The sequence below is a fragment of the Helianthus annuus genome, chromosome 12, assembly GCF_002127325.2.
Source record: "Helianthus annuus cultivar XRQ/B chromosome 12, HanXRQr2.0-SUNRISE, whole genome shotgun sequence".
Classification (NCBI taxonomy): Eukaryota; Viridiplantae; Streptophyta; class Magnoliopsida; order Asterales; family Asteraceae; genus Helianthus; species Helianthus annuus.
The window spans coordinates 36336756-36354877 of record NC_035444.2 but is presented as its reverse complement, the minus strand read 5'-3'; the positions used below and the strand labels follow the sequence as shown (position 1 = coordinate 36354877).

General features: G+C 36.4%; 3 protein-coding genes across 3 annotated transcripts; 1 reads left to right on the top strand and 2 right to left on the bottom strand.

The window, feature by feature from the left end:
- LOC110892768 lies at window positions 1-606 on the bottom strand. Its single transcript, XM_022139917.1, has one exon. The coding sequence runs from the start codon at window positions 604-606 to the stop codon at window positions 1-3; it is 606 nt and encodes a 201-aa protein (XP_021995609.1).
- A 2542-nt stretch (window positions 607-3148) lies between these two features.
- On the top strand, window positions 3149-10213 carry LOC110894755 (zinc finger CCCH domain-containing protein 6). The gene is made up of 4 exons (XM_022141990.2): window positions 3149-3576; window positions 6500-6709; window positions 8852-8976; window positions 9061-10213. The coding sequence occupies exons 1-4, from the start codon at window positions 3517-3519 to the stop codon at window positions 9929-9931; spliced, it is 1266 nt and encodes a 421-aa protein (XP_021997682.1). The 5' UTR covers window positions 3149-3516; the 3' UTR covers window positions 9932-10213.
- A 2990-nt stretch (window positions 10214-13203) lies between these two features.
- On the bottom strand, window positions 13204-17871 carry LOC110894754 (protein IQ-DOMAIN 32). The gene is made up of 6 exons (XM_022141989.2): window positions 17648-17871; window positions 16397-16753; window positions 15978-16127; window positions 15360-15440; window positions 13585-15259; window positions 13204-13496 (listed from the first exon to the last, which is right to left on the bottom strand). Exons 1-6 carry the CDS (start codon window positions 17732-17734, stop codon window positions 13477-13479), a joined length of 2370 nt encoding a protein of 789 aa, XP_021997681.1. The 5' UTR covers window positions 17735-17871; the 3' UTR covers window positions 13204-13476.
- Between the last annotated feature and the right edge of the window lie 251 nt (window positions 17872-18122).

The following is an 18122-nucleotide window of genomic DNA, read 5'->3' as shown; positions in this document are numbered from 1 at the left end:
TTACAATATAGCAGAAATGTCAAAAGTGACCCACTCGTTCCAGCCCGTTGAGATACCCTTTGCTCTATTCTTCATCCACAAGAATGATTCTTCTTTTGTCAACTCCACAATAGTCTGGACGGGGACAATGTTGTCGTTGAACTCCTTTACGTTTCGTGCTAACCATAGTCTCCACATACACGCCATAGCCACCATTTGCACTATTTGCTTCCACTTTTTTGATCCAACTTGAACCGAGATGTGCTCAAATATTTGCGAAACCGAAACCCACTCGCAGTCCACAGAGATTTTTAGCCACCTTTGAATGTTCCACCAAACCGCTTTAGCCCATAAGCAAGATACGAAGAGATGGTCGCTTGATTCCTCGTTTATTCCGCACCTGCTACAAAGATTGTTTGTGATATTAATCCCTCTTTTCACCAAGTTTAGTTTATCCGCAATTCTCCTAAGCTCGGCCCGCCAAACTAAGTAGTTAACCTTGAGAGGAGCCCAAGCATTCCATTTGAAGCATCCACAGTCGCTAGGAACCGTCCCTTTCAGCTCTAACTCTTGGCGAATACTTTTAGTGGAGAACCTCTCCCCTCGATCATTATCCCAACGCCGCATATCTTCTTTTGTTTTGATCCGCCTGTGGATCCTTTACATTCCGTTTGTAATACATATGTTACTTTCATTTGGTTTGTAATATATTTTACTTTAGACTTTCGCTGTGCATTGAATTGTGATAAATTGACTATGATGATATCAACTACGTCACGATACTCCCCACCGGGCCCACCGGTAATACGTGGAAATATCGGGGTGTGACATGAACTTACCTTGATCACACTTTTATCCAAATCAAGTATTGACTTTCACCAATCCTAGTTAAAGATTTCCCACATTTACATAACCGGATTGAATCGAGCACTCCATCGCGTGTCGATAGGTGCGAACATATAGGTTATGCAAAGATAATCAAATTTTGGTTTGGAACACGAGAACTTGAGACCAATCCAATAATTGATAAATTAATCTTGAAAAAGTTTGGGTAAGAATTGGCCAGGTTATAAACTTGGAGGGTTGTTTTTTAAGATAGTTTTTTTATCATCCTAAATCAAATAGGTTTTTTGTTTATTAAGGTTTGTAAGGATTATATATAGAAGGAAGACATGTAACCCTTTTTATCGAATCAATCGCAAATAACGAGTTTAGTTTTCTTTTTTGTGTTATTCTGACTTTGATACCAATTGTCAGAGGTTGGTTGATTCCTATTAAGGATACATGAGTTCGGCAAAAACAAGAAGCGGCTCGTTTCTTGCGACAGGTTCAGAAGGAATATTTTGTTCCAACAACTTCATAGAACAATACATAAAATTTACAGGTTAGTTTGATGGTTCAGATCGGGTAAGGTTCATCATATAATAAAAAATATAATATAATAATAGAAAAACATTGTCATTAGAAATTAAAAAAAAACGCATAATATAAATACAATGGGCTTTACCAATTTAAAAACTACCTATAGTTGTTTTGTACGAGATTTCTTCTTTCGAAAACGTTGCATTACATATTCGACCGAAACTTGTTTCAACAATTTAAGATTACTAATTGTCTAATTCAAGTTTAGATAATCATTCCGTTAGCAAATTATCAATATTCATATTCACAATTTCAAACTAACTGGGAAATAAGAAATTGGAAATGTACCTAATGATTCCATTAGCAAATTAGGAGATTGGAAACTAATATACAATTTCAAACTAATTAAAAGTTCCATTAGCATTTAGCATATTAATAAAAATAGTAGTTTACGTCTTTGAAACTCGAATTTGGGCTCCAATGAGTGAGATCCAATGAGTGAAATCAGATTACGACGAGGCGTGTGAGGGACGAAAGGTTGAAGCAAAATGGACGACTTGTTTTTAAGTTGTGTGCCTGCACTTATGTTTGTGAGTATGCTGACCAAAACCCTAAAATCTAAATTGGGTTTAAATCAATTTTAGTTTTTTTTTTTTTTTAACAAAAAGTACATGAATATGACTCAAACCCAAGACCCTTTGAATGGAAACAAGACAATTAGCCGGAGGAACACTGATTGATTGTGAGATGTGAATTCACCTATAATTATTTATGTGGGTGCACTCCAGATTTTGTTATATATAATGTCTATTAGAATTACAATTTTGAAACTTAGTGGGTTCCCGTGAACCCATGACCTAGTACATAGGGCCGCCCTTGTATAATGTGACCATTCATTTTTCTTTGATTGTTCGTTTAAAATATAATGTTATTTTTTAACTTAAATAGTTTTGATATATAATATTATAAAAACCTGAGTACATCGTTGTGACGAAATCTAAGATGTATCATTTAGAATATATAATTTTGAATATGGCTTCCTTAATGTCGTTATAACTTTTAGTTTATTCTATTTAGAATCAAAGTGTGGTGCAAAATCATGGGTTTATTCAAGAATTCGATAAAAGAAGTATTGCAGGTTTCCTCATTCGCAATTGTAAACACAAATTACAAAAAGTTGATACCAACTATAGTGCTTTTTTACTCATTTGTTTTTTAGGGCGCGAAATGATAATATATTCAACAATGTTGAATTAAAACCTGAAAAAGTATTCGAAGACATTAAGGTGTACTCTTTCCTTGGATCAAGTGTAGAAAAACTTTTCATTTATTAGAATGAAATGCATGGTGTAATTTTGATATGTTTGCTAAACTATTGTAATACTATACTATGCTCTCTAGCTTCTAACTAGACCGTGGCGCTAATTATTAACACGACACGAAAAAACAAGTTTTAATTCTAGTAGTATATTCTCTGAGTACTTCCATTTGTTTACCTCAAGCTAAATCTATAAACAGCCGTATTAGTTTTGAATGATCTCGAGCTAAATCTATAAACATAAGTATTAATTTTGAATGAGATAAATACACAAAAACAATTAAAATAATACAAATTAGGTATTAGTCATGAACACAAAAAAGTCAACCTAAAACACAACACAAATTTAAGCAGACTTGATCCGATCCGACCTGACCCGACACGACACGACGTGGCATCACACCACACGAATAAAGGACCAAATGTAGAATTGATGGTTAGTTGAGGGATGACATATATACAATTGAATCTATCTGTCACCCTCGATCTCAATTACTTACTTTTTTAGTTTTTATTATTTCATTCATCTCTCTCTCTCTCTTCTCTCATGACCTAGCCTCCGTCAATCGCCACCGTCATCGTCCTCCAACCACCGTCATCAACCGATCCCTAATCCACATCATCGGACGATACTCTCCGTCATCCTCTTAGATTCACCACCATTACATTACAACTTACCTTCGTCAACACGTTACTCAATCTAGGGTTTTAGACGAAGCAAAAGTAACTAAAGTTAGGGTTTTCTATCCCTCCGAATTCGTTGTGTGTGTGTGTGTAATCCATCACATAATCCACATCAATTTTCCAGAAATTGATATCGAAATCGAAATCGAAATTGTTGTATTTGTTTTGTAAACATGCGAGGGTTGCAGAAATCAAAGAGAGTTTCTTGGGCCTCAGATTTAAATCTGTGTCAGGTATATATAATATAACCGTTAAAAATGTGATTTGAGTTAGTTTTAGTTGTTGATTATGTACATAAAGTGAGAAGTTGGGGGATTTGTTGGACTGTTAGTTGATTCTGCAATTGATTATTGAGCTGCATTACGACTGCTAAAACTTAAATATTGATATAAGTAATAAAAAAGTTTTCTGATGAAATGATAATACTGTCAACTGTGTTCAAAACATATAATACTGAAATGATAATGTTATTAATGGGATTTGAGGATGAAATGTGGTTCTTTTAATGATATGTTATTATTTGTGTTGAATTTGCGTCAAACTTTGTATGGATTCACAGGAAAATATGAATGTGGCTGTTTTTAATGAGATTTGAGGATGAAATGGTTTGTGAATTGAAATACTTGCATAGATGAATTTGTTTACTGCTGAATGTGTATCCTGTGTTAAAAGGTTATGATGCTGAAATGATGATGTTGGTGTTGAATTTGCATCAGAATTTGTATGGGTTGATACTGATTTGAATGTGGTTCTTTTGTTGGGATTTGAGGATGTAATGGTTCTTTTGATGATGATGCTTTGTGGCTTTATATTTGTTGGATAATAAGTTTACTTTGTAGATTGTATGTTCAAAGTGCCAAACGAGGTGAAGGTACGTATAATGTAAGTGGTAAAAATGGTTCAGTTATGCATGCGGTTGTGATTTTGGTCGATCTCTATCATCGGTAGTTGTTGGTTTTTTGCCTAAGTGAGAAGATCCTGCAATCTATTATAGAGCTGCATTTTTACTCTTTAACATAAATTAGTGATTAAAAGTTTAAAAGTTTTTTTTTGATGAAATAACTGTCACTTGTGTTAAAAAAAGTTATAATGCTAAAATGATAATGTTGGTGTCTGATATGGGCTGACACTAAAATATGAATGTGGCTGTTTTAATGAGATTTGAGGATGAAATGGTTTCTGAATTGGAATACTTGCATCATATGTGGATGAATTTGTTTACTGCTGAAATGTGCATGCTGTTCTTTGTGGTATTGAAGATGCTTTGTGAATTGTGGCTTAACATTTTGTTGGATGATGATTAATCACTTTGTAAGTTGTATTTTCATAGTGATATTAGAGGTGAAGGAGGGTGCTCTTCCTTGAAATCTATATATCATGCCTGTTTTACATGACCTTTGTTGAGTTAATGAAGGCGGTTTTACATGTTTACTCATTATAACTTGGTGAATTGATGGTATTTCTTGAAATATATGTGAGATAACTATGTTAATAATGGTTTCTTATGAATTTAGTTTGTATTAAGTAAAGGTGGATCATTGGTTTTGTATTGATTGGAGATGCCATAAGAAACCTAGGAAATACTATGTTAGCCTTTTTGTATGTGTAGAAGAAAACATAAATGATTCTTTTTTAATTTAAACCTGATATTTGAGGAAGTAGTTAAAATTTCATCTTTAGACGTTTGTAAGAAGTAACTTAACAGTAACTTTTGATTCTGTATTGCTTGGAGATTTCATAAGAAACCTAGAAAACTATGTTCTCAAAGGCAAGATGTGCACTCAAGGCGGTTAGGCCTCGCCCGGAGCTGAGGCGAAAGGTGCAAAAAAAACACTACTCTGAATAAAAAAGCGTACATAGAGGAACAAAGACTATAAGATATTTTATGTATTGAATATTATACTATACTACAAATATATAATAAAGAAAGCGTTATAATTATTAATTAAAATCATTGTTAGGATCAAAAGTACTTAAGAGTAAAACACAATACCAAAAGTTCAAAAGTAGAAGTAGAAACTTGAATGTTGCTGTGATTTTGAAGAAAGAAACAGTGAATAGAAGAACACAGAAAGATAGTGTGCGGTTGAGAAGAAACAAATAAAAAAACTAACCTTGAATCACATGGCTCATGAGTCTAAGTATGAAGAAGAAAGGAATCGTGCATCACTATATAGAGATCGTGGAGCTAATGTCCATCTGTTATTCATAAGATTAAAAAAAATCAAATAAAATAAAATACAAAGATAAGATGGCGCTTTATTAGATAAAGCCCATCTATTTGAACCGTCTGCACCCGAAACAAAGTGATCGCCTGGGTAGTAGAATGCATAATTTATACCTGATGTTGCTGAATATTTGAGGAAGCAGTTCAAATTTCATCTTTAGAGAAGTTTGTGAGAAGTAACTAATGGTTATGCCAGTTTTTGCGCCATATTGGAGTTGGAAAAATCTTTAGATAAAAGTGTGGAATCAGATGCTAACATGAACATAGAGTTGACATTTGCTAACATGAACTTAGATATTTGCCACCAATCATTTAACATTCTTTTTAAGAGCCGGAACTGCTGCTTCAAGTTTGCCTCTTTCCCGATTCCTGTTAAATAAGCGGAATCAGTAACCCTATAATAAAAATGGGTCGTATAGGATAGTGTTTAGCTGTGCTTTTGTTGTTTGAAGATCTAATAATCAGATAATGTTTGAGTATTTGGAAAGTCTGATTATTTAAGGAACTAACTGATAAATTAACCACCAAGAACCTTTTTTCGGTGAAAAAGGATGATGGATTGTAAAATGGAGATAAAACTAAAAAAGGTTCCTTTATTTCACATTTTGACAGTTAGTTTTGTTGCAGCTAGTAGTATGAAACTCATTTTATTCGACCCCAGAACCCTAGATAATTACTAATTAGTGACTCAAAGTTACAATATAAGACAATCAGTCTGAAAACACAAATGTCGAGGGCGAAGGATTTAAATCTGAATGTTGCTTAAGTTTAGCAAGATCTTTTGAAACTCGATGTGATTAGCGTATGTGTAAAGGTTTAGAATTTTGGGTGGTGTGCAATGACTGAATTTCTTTTATATGTGTTCTTTTTGTCAGAATAGGCGATGAGGGCAAAACCTTTAATTGGCTAACACTAATGTTTAATAATAGGTAAAGCTGTTCTTATCCGATGAATCTCCTTCTCAAGTAGGGTTGGGCGGTCAAGATCATCTCCAAGCAAAGGACTCGTGGTCATGGCATTCGGGTGGAGCAAGTTCTGATGACAATTTGCCACCTGGCTTTGAAGGCATTCAGCCTGCAAACTTATTGCAGAACAAATTGTCTCAAATACCTGTCATCCAGTGGAAATGTCCTTCTAGAGTAAGTTATTTTGTTCATGCTTATAAATTCTTAATATTATGATTGTCGATGTTCTATGACTCACAACCTATGTAGTCAAAACTCGAAACAATAAGAAAATTTAAAAAAAGTGATTTATTAGGTTATAATGTTATATCGTAATGCAAGTAATTTAGATATAAGCTTAAGTTTTGTGTTGGTTGCGACCATTTATTTTTTAATCCAAAACGATTTTGTCTGAAGTGTTCATATTGGTAGGCAAACGAACCGAATGAACACAAACATATCACATTTTTTGGTTCGTGTTCGTTCGTTAAGAAAATGAGCATGTTCGTGTTCGTTTATGTTTCTTCGTTCAAAGCCTAAGCGAACATAAACAAACAAACTTATATGAACATAATTTTAATAAACATAACGAACACAGATGAACATAATTAACTGAATACAAACAAACATAAAAGTAGTTTTTTTATGTCAGTTAGTGATTAATTACAATAAGTTCATTTCAAAAGCTCATTTTTTATCCCTAGGAAGCCCAAGTACTTTTATATAACTAGTTAGAAATCCAGTGTAATGTTTATATGTATATATATATGAATGAACGAACGTAAATAAACGGACGTTTACGAACATAGATGAACGAACATAATGTGTGTTCATGTTCATTCGTTTAATCAAATGAACAAAAAAATTGTTCATGTTCGTTCGTTTATTTAAATAGACGAACGAACATAAACGACCTTCCCTCCGGAGTCCGGACAATTCAAGAACGTTTGGTTCGTTTACAGACCTACATATTTGAGATGACTTTCTTTACGAGTGCATTCGAAAGTTGTGAAAGTTTGCAATAACTTATGCAGTTATATTTTGCATTTTCACCTGTCATATTGTATGTAATTGTTCTGCCACTAAATCTTTTGAGGTTTTCTGGCAATAAGGTAGTAAAAGATACTGATCAAGAAGCTCTGTTTTTTCTAACAGAACTTATATTTAACTTCTGCATTTATGTCTTTTGAGAAAACCATACGATGTAGTAGTGATTAGTACTTGTTATTAATGAAACCAAATGTTTAGTACTTGTTTAACTCACTGTATGACATGGTGTCGATAAAGTATGATTGTTTATTAAACAATCTGAATGATAGAATAATAATCTAACCAAAACAATGTTAAATGCAAAAGAATGTCTTAAGTTGATTAATTACATCAAAAAACCACTTATATCATAATATGTACACATATAAGCATGTGGCACTCCGATGCGTTTTGATCCTAAAAGCCGATGTATGAGGCGAGCGTATTACCTACCTATGCGTCGTGTTTGTTATTAAAAAAAAATACTAAAAGTGTATTTATAGATAAGAATAGAGTAAAATGCCATTTCGTCCCTAAGGTTTGGCAAGTTTTGTGATTTTCATCCTTTGTTTTTTCGCATCCAGATCCAAAAGGTTTGAAATCTTGCCATTTTCATCCGGCTTGTGAACTTCATCCATTTTTCTCCGTTAAGACAGGGGTATTTTTGTCTTTTTTGTTAACTTAAAAGGCAATTAGGTCTTTTTCACTTTATGTACAAGCATTTAGCATAATGTACAAGTATTAAAAAAAGACGAAAATACCCGTTTTAATGGAAAAAATGAATGGAGTTAACGAGCTAGATGAAAATGGCAAGATTTCAAATATTTTGGAAAAAAGAAAACCTTTGGATGAAAGTTGCAAAACTGGCAAAACATCAGGGATGGAAATGGCATTTTACTCTCGATAATATTTTAAATTGTGAACTTTTAAAACTAAATAAGATATTTTCATCATCAATGGTCAGATTTGTTCGGTCGATGGTTTAATATGTTTGAAATACCCAAACCCATTGCTTAACTAATGGTCATATTTGTTTGACCGGTGGCCAGATTTGAGAAACTCAGCCATTGCAATCGATGTTCCAATTGGTCAAATACTAGTCAATCCACATAACGCATCAGATTGCTTCAGACTGCATAACATGCACATCATGGAACCGCATTGCTGATGCGATCTCATCACTGCGTCATGCGCATCGCGCTTTCGATGAGCGCCATTTAAGGCCCAAACCAAGCTTATACATCACTATCTACTGAAATTCAACATAATAGTTTGTGTACAATTTTTAATTTGTATTAAATTTCACAGTTCATTTTGGATCCCACGTGGCAAGTGGCGGCCGGAGAAGAAAGCAAAGAAGTACAGGTCGAAAGTCAACGGGAGATGAGAATGCTGGAAGCAATATATCCACGACCATCGGCTGTTCCACCGAAGTTGGTTTTTTATATTTATATAAATTTATTAAACTTTTTTCCATTCTGTATATATTGATATAAAGTTAACTATTGTTTTTGCAGCCCTGCACCAGCAATGGGGGCAGATGAATTGTATTACAGTGATCAGCATACTCCCGTGATCCCCGTCACTCCCATTGAAGATGAAGACACGGCACCTGACACGTCATCATCATCTGCAACACCTCTTTCAACAACCAATGGGATGCCGCCACCTGGGATGGTCCCTGGTGTCGAACCGGATGTAATAACCGCCGCCTATTCCGCTCTAAACGCAGCAATGTCGAACACCACTCAAGGAAACCTAATCGACCCAAACCTGCTCATTAAAATTCTCAGCGACCCGGGGTTAATCGAGAAACTAGTCTCGACTCATGGCCCGTCCACATCTAGTCAACAAATTTCTCAACCGCCACCAGTGCCCACCACATTGCCGCCAGCCGTATCTTTACCTGACCCACCGATACCCGTCCACACCCGACCAACCCATCTCCCGTTTTCGACACCGTCTTCTAGCGGCACCCATTATGCACCACCAAACAGGGTGGGACCTGTTCCTGTTCATGTACCGGCTCCTGTTTCTGTTCCGAATCTGCAAACGCCTCTACCACCACTGCCAGAGGTAAATCCAAATCCGCCAGCTAAGAAGGATATAAACTATTACAAGAGTCTGATTCAGCAGCATGGGGGAGATAAACCAGAAGCGGTGAATAATAACAATAATAATAGTAGTAACCAGAAAACACGCGATATGAAACCGAAGAGCAATAAGCCGTGTATTTATTTTAATAGCTCAAGGGGATGTCGACACGGTGCAAACTGTGTCTTTCAGCATGATTCTTCTTCTTCTTCATCACAACGAATTAATAATAGCTTGCAAGATGCACAAAGTGCAAAAAGAATGAAAATGGACAGGGAAATAACGGGTACATAAATCATCCATTTTTGAGTTGAGTTGAGTTGAGTTGGTGTAAAAGGGTGCATTTTTGTGCAAAATCTGAGTTGTGTGCTCAACCACGTCCTGGCAGTCATATCGTCATTCCTGTTTTGTTTTTTCTATAATTTAAAATTTTGGTTGATACACATGTTGGTTGGTTTATGCTTGATGATGGCCTTTTGGGGTCAACACTTTTGATTTTCTTGTTCGTGTTTTGGTTGGTGTTGACCGACCTATCTTTTAATGGCAATCGTACAATTGTTGTTACTTTTTTATTTACCAAGTAGAGGGGTTGAGAGTTTTCTTGTGGAAATTTTACATAACTGGTTATGGACAACACTTTGGTTATTGTGGTTAGGGGATATTAGAACAAGCAATACATTAGTGATGCTATAAGGACTTAAGGTTGTAATTATGTCCTCTATAATCTTCTATGTAAAAGTGCCACATGGTGGCTGGCTGTTGCCGGCGCTTTGCCGTCGCCAATTCCCACCACAGGAAGCCTCCGCTCCTTCGCATGTCTAGGGTTAGCAGAAAAAAAGCCTCTTGTGACCCTAGACGACGTCGCCACCACTATACAATAGGGGCTTCTATGTTCATGTTTTAGAGAGCTTATATGGTATATAAACCCCACATTGGTTGTTCATACAACTGATATGGAATAAGTTCTATACCTTGCAATAGTTTCGTTCCGTAATATATTAATTGTGTTGAAATAAGAGATAAAATCCAAATAAGTAGTCTTAATTTTATATTTTTTTTTACATGTGGATGTCCTAAAAGAATTCCCTCAATATTCTCTATCAAATAGAGGAAATGTGACACATAGGTTCTTATTTATGGTAGTATTGATAGAGTAAGAGGATAGATTTTGGTTGATTTTATTGAATTTAACTAAATAAGTTTTAGAGATAATGAATGTTAGAAGCTTGAAAGTTATTTATTGGAGTTTTATTACTTTTATTGTTGGTTAAAAATAACTATTACAGTCCATTAGTTTAAAAATTGTTAAAACAGTCTCTTTACTTTCACTTTTGTAACATTTACAATCCACTCTCATTAACGCCATCAAATTAATCTGTTAGTTTATTTGAAATGACCATAATGCCCCTTATATTAAAATTAAAATAAATAAAGAGTTAGTTATGTTTTTCGTTCATACGGTTTGTTAAAATTAACCATTACAGTCCATTAGTTTAAAAATTGCCAAAAACAGTACAAATATCATTCACTTTACTTTTCACTCTCCCCGTTTCTTCGAATCCTGCCAGAACATCACTATTTCGGCTCCACAACTTTGTTCCGACGACTCAGTTTCACCACCGCTCTCTCCCGTCATATCACTGTCAACCGGATCTCCTCTGTCACCTCCACCGGCGTAAGATCTGTCTCCGTCAACCGGTTACACCAGAATCGAATTGCCGACCACCTAACTTCCCCCACCACAATCGAAATCGCCGGCCACCTAATATTCCCATCACAATCGACGTCAGTGGGAAAACTTGAAGCCTACCCGAAAAAATTGAGGGAAGGAGAGGAAGTCTTGGTGGTGTCCTGTGAAGTGGTCAGAATTGGTAGAATTCACCGGTAGAAAAGGAGTTGGCCGATGATATATTTGAAGAGAATGGGGTGGGTTATACGTAGTTTGATGACATTGGTGGGTAGATTGGGTGGTCATCCTTCAGGTATGTGTGTGTAGTGTTCGGAGATGTTGAAGATAGATGAAGTGGAGAGGGTGTGGAGTCGGAGCAGGTGATGTTCCGGCTGGATTTGAAGAAACAAAGAGAGAAAAAAAGTAGAGTGAACGATAGTAGATAGATGAAACTGTTTTTTTTTTCTGGAACGACGACTTTCTTGTATTAGGCTATCGCACTCCCCAAATTGGAGAGTCCCGTTGCCCGACTCCGGCCAGGCTATGTTGTCTTAACCGGGCCCACGCTGGCTTCTGAGTTTGGCTTGGGCGTTCCCCCGGAAAACCATACCGTCGGCATAACACACGGTGGGATAAAAACCCGGGTCAGCTTAGGATAGAGCCTGCCACCTCTGCAAGGAGGCTAGAGGTGTAAAAATCGGTTTTTTTCAAAAACCGGTTTTGGTTTTTTCACCCAAAATAAAAACCGGTTTTTTTTTATATAACCGGTTCCGGTTACTAACCGGTTTTTGAGGTCCAAAACAATAACCGGTATAACCGGTTGGGACTGGTTTTTAACCGGTTTTTCCCAAAAAAAACCGGTTTTTTACCGGTTTTAACCGGTTTTTTAATAACCGGTTCGGTTAATAACCGGTTTTTGAAGTCAAGAATAGTAACCGGTATAAAAACCGGCGGTTAAAAAAAACCGGTTAAAAAAAAACCGGTTATGAAAAAACCAGTTAAAAAAAAACCGATTTCAGTTTTTTTTCCGGTTTCAATTTTAAAACCAGTTTTTTTATACACCTCTAAAGGAGGCTATGCTTTTTCTTTCTGATGGGCCAAATTGCCAAAACCCCTCTCGAAGCCCATTGTTTTTAATCTGCAATGGTGTTCGAGATTAAAGAAGTTAGATTACTAATAAATTTATGAAATATACAAGTTTAACTTTAATTTAATAATTTCTCAAATTGACTAACTAAACTAGTTTTTATATATAAGATCTAATTATTTGTTTTTAATTACATGATTTGGTTAATTTCTCTAATTAAAGATTTAAAGGTGGTATCTTCTCTTAAATTTTATTTTAATTTTTTTAAGCTATAAGATACGTATGAAATATATTATGTGGTAAGGGATTTGTTTGTCTATAAACAGTGTAGCTTTATTGCCTACATGGCCAGTTCTATTGCCTTGTCTATTTCTTTTTAGTTTGGAATTAATATTGCATAATCCTTTACAACGTTTCCATTGTAGTAAAATTCTAAAAGGATGTTTGTTTAGCTCTTAATAAGGTTTTTAATGGTTCAGACTGGTTCACCACTTAATGTTTCAGACTGTTTCGCGAGCAGATATCTAAATGATTTAGACATTTGCCTCTGAATGGTTAAGCATTATACTGAGTCTGAATGGTTAAACTCTCTTTATCTGAATTGGTCAGACATTTGTCTCTAAACGATTAAGCACTATATTGGCTCTTAATGGTTCAAACCTCTTGTCGTGCAAATGTCTTATAAGTTGATAATTAAGGACTTTGACATATTAGATCAAATTGTCATATAATGATATTATACTTCCTAACTAAAAACAGATCTAACATGATGCACAAAACTACAAAAGATGGTTGAAATGGACACTCATGTATGTTTATACAATCAACAATACTATATATCTCATGTTTAAACCAAATATAATTACCAAACCCTGTTTCAAACAACACACAACCAAACCATTGTTTCAAGAAGCTTATACAAAACAATAACCACACTCTCCTTGCACTACCAAATAACCGATAACCGCTCGATTTAATCTCACCAAACAGATCAAAAAAAAATGTCATAGTTACCTGTCAAACAAATCAAACTCTATTTTTCTTACATATTATCCCATCTGTGTTTGCTCCTCCTTTACAACTTTATCTCAACCATTTCCTTTCTGCAACATCCAAAACAACATTAATAAAAAAAAAAAATTTAGAATATCATCACTAGTCATAAGGTCTAGTCATAAGGTCAGAAATTACCTTGATTGCCATTGCCTTTTGTGGTTTGTAATGCCTGAGTCAATGACCTCTGCATACGAGGCGAATCGTGCCTACTGTTAACCGCACTAGGTAACGAATGTCTCTTTTTCGAATACGTTTCCTTATCATGCACATCTGGGCTCGACCTCGGGGAGCTGGTAGCGACCGCTTTCGCTCGTGCAGATTCAGTCGCCTGCATATATCCCGGGACCGACGGTTCATGATCACTGTGATCGGGTTTCGGCGAACCAGTAGCAAGTCTTCGCTTCACGGGCTTTGGGTCTTTAGGCAACTGTTCCAAACTACTTCTTAATCCAGAATCCACACTTGAGCTTACAGGGCTTGACTTTTTACTATATGACCACGACTTTCGTGTTTGTGTTTGACTCGATACCTTTTTATCCGATCTATTTTTCTTACTTGTGGTAGAGATCTGGCTAGACGGCGTTCCTTGTGACTCAAGGTTTGTCATGTGGCTTTGTGGAGATTCTGATACGGAGGACTGGAAAGGCGGTTCGTGCTCGTTAGACACGGGCTCCAGCTCAGTGTCAGTGTCATCGAGCTTTTCGTCAACTTGTTTTTCAGGCACCGCAATGTCTATGCTATTATCTTCATTATCAACCGCGTCATTTAAAACTTTCACTTCCTCGGATTTCTTGTTTTCAGTTTTAAACTGATCAGGCGAGTCAAGCGTGGATGTGATCGACAGCTCGGTTCCACATTCCGAACCACCATTCTGAACCACACGTGGTTCAGCATCTGTCACCAACATTGCTTGTCCAGGAGCCGTAGAGCCAACGTCTGCACACGCAACTACCTCGTTATCTGGTTTCCGCAGGTCAGATGAACCGACGTCTGCTGGTGAAAATGTACTTGCCGTATCGTTTTTATCAGAACCGATATCTGCAGGTGGACCGGAACCTGAACCGGGCTCATCATCTTGTTTAACAGAATTGGGTGACTTCAATGGGTTGGTCTTAGGTGAAGTTAACTCCTCAAACCTTGACTGAGCCGCAATAAATGCCGGGTTGATCGCTTTTCTTGATCCAAACACGTTTTTCCTTTCCTCTGGATCTGTTTGGTCTGTTGCATGCTGTTTGGCTGCGTGTTCCAGTTCAGTTTCTGATACTGGATTCTCGGGTATCGGTTCAGGTTCAGGTTCAGGTTCAGGTTCAGGTTCGGGTTTGGTTTCTGATACTGGATTCTCGGGTATAGGTTTGGGCTCGGTTTCTGATACTGGATTCTCGGGAATTGGTTTGGGTTCGGTTTCTGATTCTGGATCTTCGGGTATGCGTTCGGGTTCGGGTTTGGTATCTGACACTGGATTCTCGGGTATGGGTATGGGTTTGGTTTCTGATTCAGGTATCACCACTGATTCTGATATGGGCTCTTCTTCATGGGTTTTTACATTGGAATCTTCTTCGATGTTAATCAAATTCTCTTTTTCTTCATACCGCACCGTTGCTTCCCCGAAATTATTTGCGGAAATTACCATTTTGACCTCACTTTCAGTGAAATTGACAACTTTGTCCTGAACATGATCTGGTGTGTGAGGCTGCAGAGTTTCCGGTGCAGACACAGACATCCATCGCTCCAACCAGTTCCAAGCTGAGTCGGATTTTGATGGATCGCATTTGATGTTGATTTGTTTTGTCTTCGGAGTAGATTCCAGTAGCTTTAGCAAAAAAAAAAAAAAAAAACGAACATTAGTATATTAATGAGTAATGTAAAATACGTACGCTATAATAGATCGGAAAATAAATAAGTATATTTACCTGGCGAGCGAGTCGGTTACTTAGTAGCTTCTCAATGGAAACATGCGTTGGAGTTGCGTTAATTCCCGCGTTTTGCACTCCCTGCAACAAAATAATAGTCCACAATATTTACCATATTGATACAGAGGTGGGCCCAACTTAAAAGGGGCATAACTTTCGTTCTGTTTGAAGTTACGGGCCCATAAGTAAAGGAAGGAAACGTCTCAATGGTTTCCAATATTTTGTATCAATGATCTTCATTTGGTAATATGGTCCCCTAAGTAATACGTAGTTTGCCCGACCTTAATGGTCCCAGTTTCTTCATTCGTAGCTCGGATTTCGAGGTCAAGGTTTTCCACAATTTTAGTGATTTTAATTTTTTCCATTTTGATTGTAAGAACATGTGAATCTTGCATTTATTTAGGCAGTTAATTTCTAATGTTTCACAATACCTGCCAAATTTAGAATTCTTCTATAAAAGGGCGCTTGATATATATGTTTCGTCATACAAAAATATATCAATTTTCCTATCAAGAGTATTATCTCTTATTTTGTACTCAAGTTTCGCGTCACATAAAAGGATACAATAAAATCTTAAAAAATGTTTTTTTTTTTTTTTTTTTTGTGTATGTTTGTTACCTTTTCTCTGCGAGCACGAACAAGAGCTTGCATCTTGACAATGGCTTGAACACAACGCAAAGTTCCCACAGCATGACTCCGAACCAAATGTCCTCTCACAGCCGCTTGCAGTTTGACCACATTTTTATGTTTGACCAGTTGTCTCTCAGCCTGAAAATCATATTCAACCACAAATCTCAAAACACAATCAAGACGCAATAACACAAGGACCCACTAGTTAGCAAGGTATTGGTGGGTCCCGTGAGTTTTCCCTAACAGGTTCTCACAGTTACCAAAAAAACATATACATACCAAGAAAAAAATCTCAAAACACAGTCAAGACGCAATAACACAGGGACCCACCGGTTAGCAGGGTATTGGTGGGTCCTGTGAGTTTTCCCTAACGGGTTCTCACAGTTACCAAAAAAACAGATACATACCAAGAATCTCCTAACAGCAGCCTGGATCACAAAAACGGCTGATTCATATTCAGATTCAGATTCATCAGGAACGGGTTCACATTTAACATCATCTTCTTCACTAGCGGTCTTGGTAGCCGTAGCTGAAACTGCAGCATTTTTGGTAATCGAGTTTCGCGCTTCTTCTGTCCATATATTGTCAGGAGTTTTTTCCGATATGTTAGAAGTAATTTGCGGTTCAGAACTGATAGTAATTGGTTCTGGGATCTCTTTACTCGATGTAGAAGATATCTTTTCGGTAACGACTGCGTTGCTTGGCACTTGACTTGGGGATGATTTTCTCCCAAGACTCCACCCCGGTTTATTATGACCTTTGTTCTGAAAAATAAAAAAACATATCATATGAAGCTTAATCCATATTCAATTAAACAAATCAACTAAACAATATAATGTATAAACCATCAAATAAAACTTTTATATTCTTTTGTTCTTAATTATCCTTTTGTGACCGTGAGAACCCGTTACTCTGGTAAACTCATGGACCCCATCACTACTATCACTAACCAGTGGGATCAGGTAAAACGCAGCTTGTGCCGGACATGTGGCTTTCAACTTTTCAAGAGGATTAAAAGCGTAAACCAGTAAAAGCTGGATTTAAACCCGCGACCTCTGCTATAGCCAGGGGCGAAGTATAGAAGGGGCGGGAGGGGCGCCTGACCCCCCAAAATTTTCACTCAGTAGTGTTATATATGTAGTTTTTCGTATAAATTTTTTTGGGTATATACGTTTTCGACCCCCCGTCACTCGGGTCAAGCTTCGCCACTGGCTATAGCGAGTAACTAATTATAGATAAGATTATTAATCTCACTAAATTCAAATCACCTTACTAGATCCCTTTCATCAACAATTTCCAAAACTTGAAATCATCATATTTCCATCATTATATGCATTAATCATAGAGATTAAATCAAACTAATCTAGCAGATTTATCAAAACAAATCCAATTAAACAACAAAAAATCAACCAAGATCATAAATCCTTTTAGATTCTATTCATCCAACATTCCCAAAATCCTTAAACCAAAATTCCCATATCCAAAACATCATCAACTTACTTAATCAGCTACCTAACACAAATCAAGATCTCCAACAAACAAAAGTCAAACCCACACTCCCATTAGTCAACAACTCAACACCACCAAAATTTATGTTGAAAACAGAAGCAAACAAAACATATTTATGAAATATAAACTATATATATATATATATATACCTGTGAAGAAACATGAGTCTGATCAACAGATTCATTGATACATCCACAAGAAATGATCTTGAAACAAGATGAGGTGGATCTTCCCATAGTTGACCGTTAAAACCTGAGGAGATTAAAAAGGTACAGATCGTGTTGTTTGGAGTCACTCGGTCATGTTTTGTTGTTGGAACTTGTTGCAGATAGAGAGAGAGAGAGAAGGGTATTTATGGAACTACACCACCCTACACATGCTGCTACAACATAGGGTACCCGTTTTTTTCATAGGTGAGTTGTACTTCATGCATAAATACTTGTACGAAGCGGGTTCCACGTATCAGCCACCATTTTTTTACTTTGAAATTTTGTTTTAACATAATTGGAACGGGAAACTAGGGGTTAAACCGGGAATTCTTGGAATCGAATTGGAAATTGATTAAAACCTTTACAATTTTCATTTTACTCTATTTATTTTTATAATGTTCATGATATAATCTGG

Coding starts and splice junctions, on each gene's coding strand:
- LOC110892768 (XM_022139917.1), bottom strand. CDS start 606: ATGCGGCGTTGGGATAATGATCGAGGGGAGAGGTTCTCCACTAAAAGT.
- LOC110894755 (XM_022141990.2), top strand. CDS start 3,517: ATGCGAGGGTTGCAGAAATCAAAGAGAGTTTCTTGGGCCTCAGATTTA. Junction 3,577..6,499: donor CAGATTTAAATCTGTGTCAG/GTATATATAATA, acceptor GTTTAATAATAG/GTAAAGCTGTTCTTATCCGA. Junction 8,977..9,060: donor CCATCGGCTGTTCCACCGAA/GTTGGTTTTTTA, acceptor TTGTTTTTGCAG/CCCTGCACCAGCAATGGGGG.
- LOC110894754 (XM_022141989.2), bottom strand. CDS start 17,734: ATGGGAAGATCCACCTCATCTTGTTTCAAGATCATTTCTTGTGGATGT. Junction 15,441..15,977: donor TTCGTGCTCGCAGAGAAAAG/GTAACAAACATA, acceptor ATTTTGTTGCAG/GGAGTGCAAAACGCGGGAAT. Junction 13,497..13,584: donor AAAAGGCAATGGCAATCAAG/GTAATTTCTGAC, acceptor TGGATGTTGCAG/AAAGGAAATGGTTGAGATAA.